Genomic DNA, 15,271 nt, shown 5'->3' with positions numbered 1-15,271 from the left:
GTTACAGTGGGCTAAGGAAAAGCAATCGTGGACTGTGGATGACTGGATGAAAGTCATATTCAGTGATGAATCTCGTATCTGCACTGGGCAAGGTGATGATGCTGGAACTTTTGTTTGGTGCCGTTCCAGTGATATTTATAAAGATGACTGCCTGAAGACAACATGTAAATTTCCACAGTCATTGATGATATGGGGCTGCATGTCAGGTAAAGGCACTGGGGAGATGGCTGTCATTACATCATCAATAAATGCACAAGTTTACGTTGATATTTTGGACACTTTTCTTATCCCATCAATTGAAAGGATGTTTGGGGATGATGAAATCATTTTTCAAGATGATAATGCATCTTGCCATAGAGCAAAAACTGTGAAAACATTCCTTGCAAAAAGACACATAGGGTCAATGTCATGGCCTGCAAATAGTCCGGATCTTAATCCAATTGAAAATCTCTGGTGGAAGTTGAAGAAAATGGTCCATGACAAGGCTCCAACCTGCAAAGCTGATCTGGCAACAGCAATCAGAGAAAGTTGGAGCCAGATTGATGAAGAGTACTGTTTGTCACTCATTAAGTCCATGCCTCAGAGACTGCAAGCTGTTATAAAAGCCACAGGTGGTGCAACAAAATACTAGTGATGTGTTGGAGCGTTCTTTTGTTTTTCATGATTCCATAATTTTTTCCTCAGAATTGAGTGATTCCATATTTTTTTTCCCTCTGCTTGGTCTAAAAAAGTAACCGTTACTGATTGCCACAATTTTTTTTCCTGATTTCTTATAGTGTTTCTTAAAGCCAGAAAGTTGCCATTTGAAATGACTTTAGTTTTGTGTCATGTCTGTGATCTGCTTTTTTTCTACAAAATTAAACAACTGAATGAACATACTCCGAGGCTGGTGATTCCATCATTTTTGCCAGGGGTTGTATATTTTCTGGCAGCAGAGTGCTGCTGTTAGTGCTTTTGCCTCACAGCGAGAAGGTCCTGGGTTCAAGCCCACCATTGCATACTTCCTTTCTGCAAGTTCTCCTCCTGTCTACTTGGGATTCTTAAATACTCATGTTTCCTCCCACCATCAAAATATGCATCCTCAGAGCTTTAGATCTAAAGATATCCTTACATCTGGAGTTGCATCAGGAAGGGCATCCGGTGTAAAAGTTGTACCACATTACTATGCTGATCCACACCAGATCCTCTGTGGCACCTCTGAGTGAACCGGAAAAGAATTGCACTGTATTATTTTCTGGACAGCAGCATTGAAATCTAAGACATTACCTGCTACTTGTCCTGCACAGATGATGTGAGTTATCCCTCTGGATATTTTACAGTTGGAGTTTCATGTCTGTTAACTTTGTTCAAAGTCGCGTTGCTATTATTGCAGTGGTGGTCACGTCGAAGGAGTTTATTTTGCACCGAACAGCTGTGCAGCAATGACGGAGCCTTGACCTGTTTTTGTTTTTTGCTGGGGGGGGCATGGCTTAAGGATTCAGAGGACCATCATATATGATCTCATGATGCTCTAAGGAGATGCACAGCGCTTAAGTTTGCCAGCAATCCTCCGGCTCATGTGACGGAGTGAGGTCATAACCCGAGGGACATTATCCGGAGGTGTCTGTTGGAGCTAAGAAGCTGTTCAAAACGCTTCAGTTTCACTGCAGGTGCAAAACAGGAAGATGCTGAACAGATGATGTCATTGGCAAAATTACATTTGCTGACCAGCTTCTGACAGAGAGCTCCCATTTACTTACAACAGGAGTACAGTTTGATGGATTCTGTCTGCATTTAAAATATACATTCATGGAAACCCTGCAGAGGCAGGAGATCACCATGTCAGAGTGCCGCTCTCACTGGACCGACATCTCTGCTATTTTGGCATTGTAGGATAGCTCGCCCACAGATTGAGCTTTCGTGAAACTGCTCAGCGTGCCCCTCTCGGGAGTGACAACACACAGAATGTGTCTCTTCCCAGATAGATCTCTTTCACTGCAGCTTCTTGTTCTGACTTTAACACAAAGTTAACACCCAAGTCTCTCATCACCAACTGTAAATGATAATCAAACCACTCCAATCGTATCTTTCTGAACTCTTCCGCATCAAACTCCATCGTGTCAATGTTTACAATGCTCATAAAATTTGAAGTTTCTTAAATATTTATTATGGCCACTCTTAAAACTTCAGTTATCTTTATAATTTTATTACTGGTAAATTTTAGAATTGATTTAGGGGTGATTCTTTAACTACGGGCACTACTGGCCTTGTAAATGTAATTTCCACCACACCATTGCCTTACAATATAAAGCGCCTTGGGGCAACTGTTTGTTGTGATTTGGCGCTATATACATGTGCGCTGATGTCACTGTTTATCTCCATAGAAACTACCCAAACAATCTTTCATACAAACTGTTTAAAGGGACATTACAGTGTTGTGGTGGAAATTACGGCAGTAGTGTGAGACAACTACATTTTGTTTAAAAAAATCACAACAGTTGTATGACATTGAATACCCCAATTATGTTTTGATTATTTTACTGATATTTTATTCAGAGATATTTTAAAACATTAGAAAAAATGTTTCTTTACCATTCATTTTTTATCATTGAAGATCAAAAGTCTGGGTGTGGGACAAGCACAAAACGGCAATATTTGCATATAATGATGCTGAAAAAAGGTGAAAAAGTCATCACAGACTACTAGAACAAATTTCTTAACACACTTTCATTGTAAAGATAACTATAAAAGTGTGAAATTTCCCCTTTTTTCTGTTTTTCATACAATATGATCAAAGGACATAATAAGTGCCCGTAGTCTAAGAATCACCCTTAGATGAGATATACTCATTATCTCACAGGAATATATCACAGTTATCTGAGAACTACGTTTTGCACAGGAATTCATCAAGCACATCGGCCGCGGGCGCGTACTAACACAGAATCCCCAGAAACTGGAAAGTTGTTTGGCCAAAACGAGAGCGTCCACTTTTAGCTTGTTATAAGCTAAGCTAGTGGCGCTCGTGAGAGTGTGGCAGGAGATGCTGATGTCTTGCACAGGTGTCTTTGGGGTGGAAACTCCAAGTCTTAAACAGAGTGTATCACTTTCAGGCACTGTACAGCTGCATTTCTGGGTCGTATGACACAGACAGGAATCTGTCTCGTGCTTTTCATATGGGAAAATTATTCTGTTCCAGTCTGTCATGGCTACACACAGAAAGCCACAAGCTGTTAGGTTTTCAGTGATGTTAATGTAAATGCAGATTGCAGAGTTGGTAGAAACACTCAGTGTTTTGATAATGGGCTTCATCTTGCAAAGGATTTGCAAGCAAGAAACATGTTCTCCTCTCAAAGAGAGTCAACTTAGGCTGCGGGACGCCACAAACCATCAGCCACTCCTGGTGACTCAACTGGAGTATCGCTTTCCATCCTTCAGTTTCCCAAGATAAAGGAGGCATAATTGCTTGTTTTCCAGTTAGATATCACATGACATTTTTAGTGAATGTATACTTATCTTTGATAAGGAGCTGTTTGTTTATCATTTCACTTCACATCTGCAGAGCATTCAACTCCCTCTGGGTTTTTTTTTTTTTCTTCAACCAGCCGTGACTCATCAGTGATCACTCTCCCTTTTTCACTCCAGTTACTTCTGTTTGTCTTAAAAAAAAAAAGTAGTTTGAAGTTTTTAGACTCCTCATCAATGGTCAATTGCACTCTAGAGTCTTAATCAATTAAATTTTATCTGCATTACGCAATTCATACACTAGATGTAACTCATTGCAGTTTATAACAAAGGCATGAAAGGCAAAAGAGTCAAACCTATAAAAAGAGGAACAGGTGTTTAAAAAATGACTGCTTCTTATTTAACAGTTCCTATGTTCCTGAAATTTGGCAAATGCCTCGGCATGCACTCTATAAAATGCATTGTGATTGAATCATTGGATAAATTAGTAAATCCTGTCAATACTAACTTGATGAATCAAAACCCATAAATGTTATCATTTTGTAAATCTCTAAATTAAAGTCATATTATGATGATAAACTGATTAGACAGTGATTAAACAGACCCTCCAGGAATTTGCAATTCCAATATTTCAGCAATTCAATCAACAAAGAATTCAACAAGTACACATGTACATATTGAAAGAACTGGAACTGTTGGTTGAATTATTTACTATATTAATTGTTGGGATCCTGGTAAATGTCTGGAAGGGCTGGTTAAATTTGATGTACCAGATCAATTAAAAAAAGCAACTTTATTCTGCTTGGCGAAATTCTGTAATTCTATTGAAATTCTATTGTAACTGCATTAATGGCGAATGTCCACATGGCGAATGTCCACCAGTGACGATATTGCTCCATTTCAAGAACATTGTCTACAGAGTAGGTGCCATATCGACCGCTGCTGCGCTGACGAGCTGTGAGGACGCTATCTTGGACCGGTCACCCGCTCCACTCAGTGCTGTTTGGCAGGCACAGTGAAGTGTTAGCGCATTTAATCCATCATAATTGTCTAAATACTAAACTGATTTTCATGCGTCGTTTTTATTTATTTATTTATTTTTGCTGCAAACATCATATATGTAGCTATGATGCAGGACAAATGGTTTGGCGTATTTTAATATTCATGGTGGGATTAACAGTAATAGAATATTCTCATATAGCCTGGACTGTAGACAGCTATTTTCAAACACTGTAAACACACACATTATACATATGTGTATACACACACACATATGATAGAGAAGCAGATAGTGGCAGTAAATAAACTATTTTAATAGTTTGAAGTGACTATGTGTTATTAGACAATAAATTATGTATTACAGAAAATGAAAATGCATATAAATCATATATAGAATATCAATATCATCCATACATGCATGCATATATATGATAAGTTATACTATATCAGAGAAAATTAATATATAGAAATCACATATAGAGTATCAATATCATTCATATATACATATATAATAGATCAAATGTATATCAGAAAAATCACAATATATATAAATCATATATGGAGCATCAATATAATGAATATATCAGAGGAAATTATGTATAAATCATCTATAGAGTATCAGTATAATTCATACATATCTATCTATAAAGCAACATGTGTATGTGGCTCACATATCTCTCTGACTGTCAGATCAGCCTCAGCTTTTGGATATGGCTTGCACATGGCACGATGATGTGCATCCTATTATTCTGAAAATTTGGGGGATTCATTTTCAAAATCTTTATTTTGAAGTCATCATCATGATTGGCACAAGGCGGAGCGTTCTCACGGACCAGCGTCGACATAAATCATCAACAAAAATGAGTCACTCTCTGCCTTAAACAGATGCCTATCTCTTATGCGTTCATGGGGGAGAGATGGAAGAAATAAATTAAAGAAATAAGTAATACACAAACACTCTGAGAGATATGCGAACCACAGACACACATGCTTCTTGCTTTATTATCACAAGGCGGAACATTCTCATTCATCAACTTCAACAAAGATAGTCAACAAAGCTCCACTTTTCTATAGGAATACATACTTCCTACAGGCACTGCGCTAATATATATACAAAAAAGAGTTATATATCAGAAAATGATTTTATATACACACACAGAGTGAGACAGTTCTGAGGCTGTACAAACCAGAGAGAGAATAGAATGTAATGTAAATGTTAACACAAGTACATGACATCCCTACCCCAAACCATATTTACACATGTACAAACTTGCTCATGAAAGTTTAACAGCTAAAACTCCTGAAAGAGAACTGCTTTGCAGAGCTTGTTTCTCATGCTCCCTTTCTGCAGGTCAAGAGAGGTGAGTTTGGCAATGTGGTGCAGCCTTATCTTGACAAACAGTCACAACCAATGAGAAGAAGTTGGAATGATGGTTGTCGATACCAAACTGTGTCTCCCCAGTGTTCCCCAAGCAGAAAAACATCCTCTGTTCCAATCTCCTCCTGGACCGTGTGTGTGACTCTTGACGCCTTTAGAGTTGCTTTGTTGAAGCTTGGCCAGTCACCCTTTCTGCAGCGCTCAGCACCTACAAATAATAATACATATTTTTATAGTGCTTTACATAGTGCTAAAAGACACTTGACAGAACAGAGAAAATAAAGAACAAAGCAACTTTTAAATACAAAGATATAAAAAACAACATTATACTGTGCTTTGTGACGGAATCATTAGGCCGCCGTTGTTTTTGAGGGCTAGAAGGTGGTAGCGCTCGTCAAATGATGATGTACAGTATCTCTGACCAAGCTTGCATGGCACACATCACAGGACAGCTTGACCGGTCCAAAATGGCGGCCACATTTCTTGCGCCCCAGCATGGTCCATGGTGGAAATTGGGAGCAGGTGTTGTTGAAGTTGAATAGAGTTTGAAGTTAAGGCCTGTCACACGGCACTTAACGAAGGCCAACGAAGCCCAAATGAAACAAGAAATCTGGACTTTTGTTGGCATCGTTTAACCTTCGTGCAGCTTCGTTCCTGCAGCTAGCGCTTCGTCAGGATTTTTAAACTGTTGACAAATTTGAATGAATGCCGCCAAAAACCTCAATTTGTCTGTATTTCGTTTTGCTGTAGTTCTTGACTTTTTTACTGTTTGCTTAGTTTTTGTAACGTTAGCATTTAGTTTGACTTTGTTTGACCAGCTGAATGTTTTCATACAGTGCAGAAGCCAGTTTGTGAGCGCTGCTGCTGCCACTACGTTCATGTACCGTCGGAAACTACAGGGCAAACTCAGCCTGCTTGGATTTTTGCGTGTAATTTTTATTATTATTTTTATTTTATCTGGATGGGGGGTCAGCTTCACTGGGCTCAGGCACCTTATATAGGCCAGAATTAATATTTTATGTGGCTACAATGAATTATTTTACCAAAAATAAAATGAAAACCATGCTCCTGCCACAAGCAACTGCTGAATTTGAAACAACACAAAAGTTGTATAATTTCCGATGGTACTTGAATGCAGCATCAGCAGCAGCCATCACCTCCTGCGTGCGCTTATTATTTTTTACTAAATATAACAGTATGAATGTAGGAATGACAATCCAACCCTTCTATAGTTGTGGCAACAGGTAGATGATTCAGAAGATTATATAAGAGCTGTTCTGGAAGCCAGAATTCAGGTTGCGGATCAGCTGCAGCTGGTGGACATAACCGCACATGGGGAGTCAATGGGCCTCATGTACCAATGTTGCGCACTTGTGGCGTAAATTTATGGCGTAAACTTGAAATACACCAAAGTCGCTGTGACATGTATCAAGCAGTGCGCACCTGCCCATTTCCGGCGTACGCCTGACGTGATCTTGATAAATGCGGCGGGTGGAAACGATCGTAATTATAATAAACACGCCCATAAATATTCAGACTCCGCTTCAGACACACCCTCGTTTTACGACATAGAAGCCAGGAAGACGGCAATGAAAAAGAACTTCACCAATCACGACGCGTGCCAGTAGAGCGTCAAAAGCGGCCGTCGTATCAATTGTTTTGTAGTATATAATCAATAAAGTGTTACAGTGGTCCCTCATTAATCGCTGGAGTTAGTTCTAAAAAATAGCCCGAAATACGCGAAACCGCGACGTTAGGCAGCGTTATTTTTTACAATTATTATAGACGTTTCAAAGCTGTAAAACCCCTCACTACACAGTTAATACACTTTCTCAATCAGGCATGAACATTCTCTCACTTTTCTCTCGTGTGTAAACACTCTCAAAGTTCAAACCTTAGTAGGAAAATAATACCAAACTGTTTTCAGGCCCAAACATTTGTTTGAGAAATAAAAATAGAAAGTTTTCCTATAAATAATTATGATGGCATTTAGAACTAACAAATTAATTTTAACGATCAACGAACGAGGTCGGACACATAAGAAATTATTAATAGTGACTGACCAGTATTTCACAGATCGGGCCTCTGCGTCCTGGCGCTGCGCCTTTTCCCACTCACATCTCGCTCCAGGTGTTTGTTTCCAAGTGACAAGCACAGTTATGAGTAGTTGTTGGCGCTCTTTTTTCTTCTGGGCGACAAGATTCTTATAAACAGATACGCAGAACACAGAACACTGTAAAAAAAAAAAAAAAAAAAAAAAATGCATGCAAAATTGGACTAAATACTCCGCGAGACTCTGAGGCCACGACAGGTGAACGGCGTTATAGCGAGGGACCACTGTATTCTCTTTTCACATGTCAATAATTCTTGACGTGGATATTTGCTCGCTCAATTAATAAGACACGCCTAATCTGTCAGATTTCTTTATTTTGTAAATGTATTTCTGTATTTATTTTATTGTGACAACCGAATGGAGACGACAAAACCTGATTGCAGCACGGGCGAATTAAGGGAATGACGAAACTACAGTTATTATCAATTTCATAGTCTAAAACGATCACACCACAAAGTTAAGATCAGCGCTGCTCTGGCTCCAGGCTCGAAGTCTGGAGAAAAGGGCGTGCAGCGCTATCTTTGCAGTCAGCGCTGTGACCACGGATCGTGCTCCATAACAATCCCGCAAAAGCGGGATTTGTATTGATTATTATGTAGTATAATCAGGAAAGTGTTATTTATGTAACATATGCATTGATTTGTATAATGGCACTGTTTATCATGTTGATCATCTTCATTTTTATGTGGAATTCCAGCGCTGGTTCATTTTGGCGTATATTTATGACACCTCTCGACCTGGTGTATATTTTCAGCGCAGCGTACGCCAAAGACCACATTGATAAATGCCAAGTAGCGCAGCCGTTTTGGCGTACACCCCATATACGCTCAAATATCGCCGTACGCAACGTTGATACATGAGGCCCAATGTGCGGTGTTCACACGCACTGATCAGTTTACTGCTCTGATATATTCAGTCATCTTTACACTTATACAGTATTTATTCCCGCTTTTGACAGTTTTCTGTTTAATATATATGGCTTATTAACGTAATACAGCGAAATAGCGGCCACCACAGCAATTTTTTTTTTTTTTGAGCAAGACTGATCGTGCAGCATGTTGTCAGTCTGAACCAAATAGTGGGGATTCTGATGTGGAGATGATCCCGCTTTTGTTCTGGGAGAGGAACCAGAGTAGGTGGATCCACCGACGTGCGCACAGATCTCCACAGTGGGTTGGATCACGCCCTTCTGTTTGCAGTGTCTCCAGGGCTTAGGCTCTATGAGCTCCGTCCCAGTGCCAAGTCCTGGAATGCAGAGATGCAGACACACACCACTCCAGCAGTGGCTCCAGGTGCGTTTCGTTTAAAGCGTTGAGATCAACGTTGGCTTCGGTTTTGTTTTGTTCCTGTTTCGTTCCTTTTGCACTCTTGATTTACAAGCTATTTGGTAATAAAGCTCGTTCATCAACCTTTTCTTGATGATTTGTGACTTTTTTACTTTTTTCCCTTCGTTCAGGAATCGTTATATGCCATGTGACCGGGCCATAACATTGTTTGCCAGTTTCTTGCATTTCCAAAGTCTAGATCGTCTTAAAACAGCTGGACAACTGGACTGATGTGCTGTGTAAAACATGGTACAGTCTTTAAGACTGATACAACCCCTGGCAAAAATTATGGAATCACCGGCCTCGGAGGATGTTCATTCAGTTATTTTTGTAGAAAAAAAAGCAGCTCACAGACATGACACAAAACTAAAGTCATTTCAAATGGCAACTTTCTGGCTTTAAGAAACACTATTAGAAATCAGGAAAAAATATTGTGGCAGTCAGTAATGGTTACTTTTTAGACCAAGCAGAGGGGAAAAAAAATATGGAATCACTCAATTCTGAGGAAAAAATTATGGAATCATGAAAAACAAAAGAACGCCCCAACACATCACTAGTATTTTGTTGCACCACATCTGGCTTTTATAACAGCTTGCAGTCTCTGGGGCATGGACTTAATGAGTGACAAACAGTACTCTTCATCAGTCTGGCTCCAGCTTTCTCTGATTGCTGTTGCCAGATCAGCTTTGCAGGTTGGAGCCTTGTCATGGACCATTTTCTTCAACTTCCACCAAAGATTTTCAATCGGATTAAGATCCGGACTATTTGCAGGCCATGACCTTGACCCTATGTGTCTTTTTGCAAGGAATGTTTTCACAGTTTTTGCTCTATGGCAAGATGCATTATCATCTTGAAAAATGATTTCATCATCCTCAAACATCCTTTCAATTGATGGGATAAGAAAAGTGTCCAAAATATCAACGTAAACTTGTGCATTTATTGATGATGTAATGACAGCCATCTCCTCAGTGCCTTTACCTGACATGCAGCCCCATATCATCAATGACTGTGGAAATTTACATGTTCTCTTCAGGCAGTCAGCTTTATAAATCTCATTGGAACGGCACCAAACAAAAGTTACAGCATCATTACCTTGCCCAATGCAGATTCGAGATTCATCACTGAATATGACTTTCATCCAGTCATCCACAGTCCACGATTGCTTTTCCTTAGCCCATTGTAACCTTGGTTTTTTTCTGTTTAGGTGTTAATGATGGCTTTTGTTTAGCTTTTTTGTATGTAAATCCCATTTCCATGACTCCAGTTTCCTCCCATTCGTTCCTCATTTGTTTTGTTGTGCATTTTCGATTTTTGAGACATATTGCTTTAAGTTTTCTGTCTTGATGCTTTGATGTCTTCCTTGGTCTACCAGTATGTTTGCCTTTAACAACCTTCCCATGTTGTTTGTATTTGGTCCAGAGTTTAGACACAGCTGACTGTAAACAACCAACATCTTTTGCAACATTGCGTGATGATTTACCCTGTTTTAAGAGTTTGATAATCCTCTCCTTTGTTTCAATTGACATCTCTCGTGTTGGAGCCATGATTCATGTCAGTTCACTTGGTGCAACAGCTCTCCAAGGTGTGATCACTCCTTTTTAGATGCAAACTAACGAGCAGATCTGATTTGATGCAGGTGTTAGTTTTGAGGATGAAAATTTACAGGGTGATGCCATAATTTATTCCTCAGAATTGAGTGAGTCCATATTTTTTTCCCCTCTGCTTGGTCTAAAAAAGTAACCGTTACTGACTGCCACAATTTTTTTTCTTGATTTCTTATAGTGTTTCTTAAAGCCAGAAAGTTGCCATTTGAAATGACTTCAGTTTTGTGTCATGTCTGAGATCTGCTTTTTTTCTACAAGATTAAACAACTGAATGAACATCCTCCGAGGCCAGTGATTCCATAATTATTGCCAGGGATTGTATAAATGTGTTGATGGGGTTTCAAGAGTCTTGCTGAATTGGAACAAAAGCTGGATAGACGTTAGAAATCTAGTTTCTTCTTTTCCTCTGTCACATTTTCACACTCTGTTCTTGTTTAGAGACTGTTTTTATCACTATGAAGGAGAAATCCAGTTTGTGACTCACCTCTGGACTCTGTCTGCAGCTCCACCTCCACCCATAGTCTCTGCAGTTATTAGCCCCCACCTAACTTGCCGAAAGAATTCCTCATTACTCACCCAAAATATTACCAAGTCTCAACACACATGACAGAAACTATTAACTGATTAATGGTTTTGCTCAAGTCCTCTGTTGTGATGTAAATTCCCCATTTATAAGGTGGCCTGTAGTGTTTGCGTGCGCACGGTACATTCATGTATGATTTAATGACATGCTCTCATTGTCTGCCGTTACAGACAGCGTTATAAGGGATGGAGACGTTGAGGTAATGATGCAGATCGACTGTGAAGTAACAGACACGAGGATCCTCCACATCCGATCCGCCACAATCCCACCTTTGTTGCGGGTCAACAACACAGACGCGTTGGTCCATCCCACCCAAACTGAAAGCCAAACCCCTCCTCCTGTCGGGGTTCTAATGGGTTCTGCATAAGATCAAAGTCAGAAGAAGGAGATGAGAATTAAATGCTTTTTTAAATTTGTGAAGTATGACTGCTTTGTAGACAAGTTAAGAGAATGCAGTCTGTCCAAACTCAAGTCTTTGTTTTTGTGTGTGTCTCTGTGTGTGTCTCTGTGTGTGTCTCTGTGTGTGTCTCTGTGTGTGTCTCTGTGTGTGTCTCTGTGTGTGTGTCTGTGTGTGTGTGTTTTTGCACTGGTATGCAAAACGTGTGTGGTAATCTCCGAGCAAAATATTGGCTCACTGGGTGGTAACCCTGAGTTCTCTCTGTAACCCCTAAAGCTTGTCATATAAGGGTAATTGTTGAACAACAGGAGGCTGGGCAGTGAACCCTGCATCACCCCATCATATTGCCAAATAGTTTTATCCCATAGTGGCTCTCTTCATGTCTCCTCTTGAGCTGTTCTTCCCTGTTTTTGGCCAAACTGTAAGATCAGAGCTTTGAAAACAAACTGATAATACACCTCAGATTAACAATTTAAGACCAAGATGTTCACTCAGAGATTTAAGGAATGATTTGATATCTGTGTCTAGACCTCAAAATTCTGTATTTATACTTTGAAAATAGAACTTTTTGTTTGTTTTGCACTTTTCTATTTGTTAAATGCCGAATCTGTTGCATTCACAAATAAAAGCATAGCATAAACTCAGGAAAGCCAGCAGTCTAAGGCACTCTGTTGATTGTAGGTTATTTTGAAGGCTTTTTTTCTGTTGTATTGATGAAAAATTTCAGTTGCTCATTCTGTGGCTCTTTACACTGTCCTGAACTGATTCATATGTTTTATTATCTAAGAGTATTGCCAGCTTTTGTGTTTGGAAACAGTTGACTCAACTCTTAAAATATTTCACATATCGTGTTTTTTTTAAACTATCTTTAATCTCATGTGGGGAACTTCTCATTTTCATCGTCCACAGGAAATACTTTATGTATCAGATGTTGTATAGGAGGGTTATGGTGTGCTTTGCACTGGGTTTGTTTCTTTCATGGCGACTTGGTTTTGAATAATTGGTTTATCGCTTAACTTCAGGATGTTAACCATTTTGCTCTACCAGATGCGTGGTGAGGTAAAAACATGTTGTATGTACCAGCTCATTAAACCTGTGATAAAATGTCTGTTCAGATGGAGTTGGATTGTCTGGTAGATTTTTGTACAGATTTACATTCAAAATGCAGAATCTGAAAAAGTTTTTTGTCTCACCTGTATGTGGATAAGTGCGTATGTACTTGGGGTGAGGTTTGGGGTGTTAAATTGTCAAGAATTTTATGAAAATGTTCTAACTGTATGCTGACAGCACTTGGGGACAAAGATTCCACTAAATACCTTGTTTTGCTGTTTTGTGCATAAACTAGAATAAACACTCGATTGTCTTTGTTCTTTTGTCTTCTGAGAGGATTCCTTCCTGTAGCTGCTTCGAGTTGTAGAACATGTGCACCTCGTCAATTCCGCAATATTTTGGCGGCGGGTGCAGCACCTGGACACCAACTTCAGCTCTGCAGATGCTGCAGTCAAACTGTGGATGGAAACTCACACAGACACTCAAAGGAAAAGGATTTGAACATAAAACCTTCTCACTCCAAGGCGGCAGTCACTTACAGTGATCATTCCACATGATTATGTCCACTGTGAGATTCAACAAACAGACATTTTTCACTTCATACCTGTTGCCTTTATTGCAGTCGCCTCAACAGAGTCTGACATGGAGGGTATAAATCTTAACAGCTTTTTTTTTTTTTTGTGATATTACCGCACAGAGGCACAGCAGAGTATAATGCAAAGAAAGATGTAAATGTATATAAAACAATCTGAAAAACATCTATAAGAAATGTGGATTTGTTCAAGAGTGAGCATCAAGGAATTTATTGAACCATTTAAAGCTAAGTCACTGTCGTATACATTCATGTACCTCCTAAAAGCTTTAAAACAGAGTATTGCATATACAGATAGGTCCATATATATTTGGACATCGACCAAGATTTTATGTCCATGATTTCATGGTGTAGACTGTCTGGTTTAATTTGTGGATAGTTACATCCAAACAAGATTAATGTTGTAGAAGTTATAGCACTTTTTTTTTTTTCTGTTGGGTTACCGACCAATAAACCCTAACCCTGTTAACCCTATGTCATGGCGCAGCGTCTGTTGTAGTCATCGTCGCCCTTTTACTCTGATATCTCAAAAACTGATACCTTTTTTTCTAATTTGGCAAGGGCGTAATATGGGTCATTTATTTGTTCCTGTCTAAAAATTATATTCGTAGATTCGTTTGTTTGGAAATTGCGGACATTTTTTGTGCCAAAAATAGCCATTTTGAGCACTTAAAGGCAATTTTCTTAAAAACTGGGCAGTTTTCTCAAACACTATCAAATAACATTTCTCTTAAATTTACATGGCTATATAATGACATTGTTCCCATCCATAGATGAAATGCGTAGATTCATTCTTGTCAAATTTTCACCGGTAACCTACAACAGCGTTTTCACTGAACTGGAGCTTTTTTGAATTTCTGAACATTCTCTCCATGAACGTATTCTCCAAGTGTGTCCAGTAACTTTGTTATGCACGATCAAACGTGTGAGATAATACACTGATCAGTGAGGTGTATTATCTGTCATAACTCACAAGAAGATACATCGGTGGAATATGTTAATTTTTGCTTGTTGTGTGTCTTACCACAGCCACTGAAGCGTGTAAATCCTCAGAGTTGGAAGTTTTTTGGTGGCTTCCCTCACTATTGTGTTTCATGTACACATACTCTGTTTTTGTTGACATTGTGCTGTAAGTGGATTCTCTGTGCTGTTAAAGTCTATTAATTTGGATTGATTGGGCTCCAAAAGATGTGCAAAACATGAAATGAACGCTAGAACCTTTAGCTCGTCAATTACATTTTGAGGGATTAATACAAATCTGGCTGTGAACTAGCATAGCATCCATTTCAAATACGTTTACTGCTCTCCCCCCGGCCTTTTTTTGTAATTGAGTAAGTAATCATAAAATGTCTAATTCTGACATTGGTCACCTGATTGGATATAATTACACTGAAAACCAACAGCCTGCACTATGATTAAATTTGCTTTGAAATGTAAATGAGCTACATTTCTATAGCACAATAAGTGCTTTATAATGTTGCTTCACAGTCACTGATGTCAGCGGCTGCCATGCACACACACAAAATTAACACACTTTGCTCACGGGTACCTTGGAAGAGAGCAGAGGTGGGATGAAGTCACCATCAAGTCACTCAAGTCATGAATCAACAACTCCCAAGTCATAATGACCACTAATTGTTTTCAAGCTGACATCAGACTTGACTTGGGACTTGCAGATTGATGAATTGAGAATGACTTGACTTCGTCCCGCCTCTGGAAGTGTTATCTGTCCGATTACGGGACTTGAACCCAAAATCCTTGTCACTAGACTGGTTAAGTTTTTGGCCAC

At 39.2% G+C, this 15,271-nt stretch overlaps 1 protein-coding gene across 2 annotated transcripts in view; it reads left to right on the top strand.

The window, feature by feature from the left end:
* The window catches only part of atf6 (activating transcription factor 6), a 106,514-nt gene extending 93,308 nt beyond the window's left edge, over positions 1-13,206 (top strand). The window contains exons 16-17 of one of the 2 annotated variants that reach the window (XR_004563003.1): positions 11,614-11,931; positions 12,408-13,206. Coding sequence is in view for 1 of the 2 variants with exons in the window: in XM_034179653.1 (XP_034035544.1) it covers positions 11,614-11,810 (197 nt within the window). In the remaining variant the exon portion in view is untranslated. Of the gene's footprint in view, positions 1-11,613 lie in introns of both variants that reach the window. The other variant, XM_034179653.1, reaches the window with a different exon arrangement.
* Positions 13,207-15,271: the final 2,065 nt, after the last annotated feature.

Source organism: Thalassophryne amazonica, chromosome 10 (genome assembly GCF_902500255.1).
Source record: "Thalassophryne amazonica chromosome 10, fThaAma1.1, whole genome shotgun sequence".
In the NCBI taxonomy this organism is placed as follows: Eukaryota; Metazoa; Chordata; class Actinopteri; order Batrachoidiformes; family Batrachoididae; genus Thalassophryne; species Thalassophryne amazonica.
The sequence above is the reverse complement of the archived record's forward strand: the minus strand, read 5'-3'. Positions and strand labels throughout refer to the sequence as shown.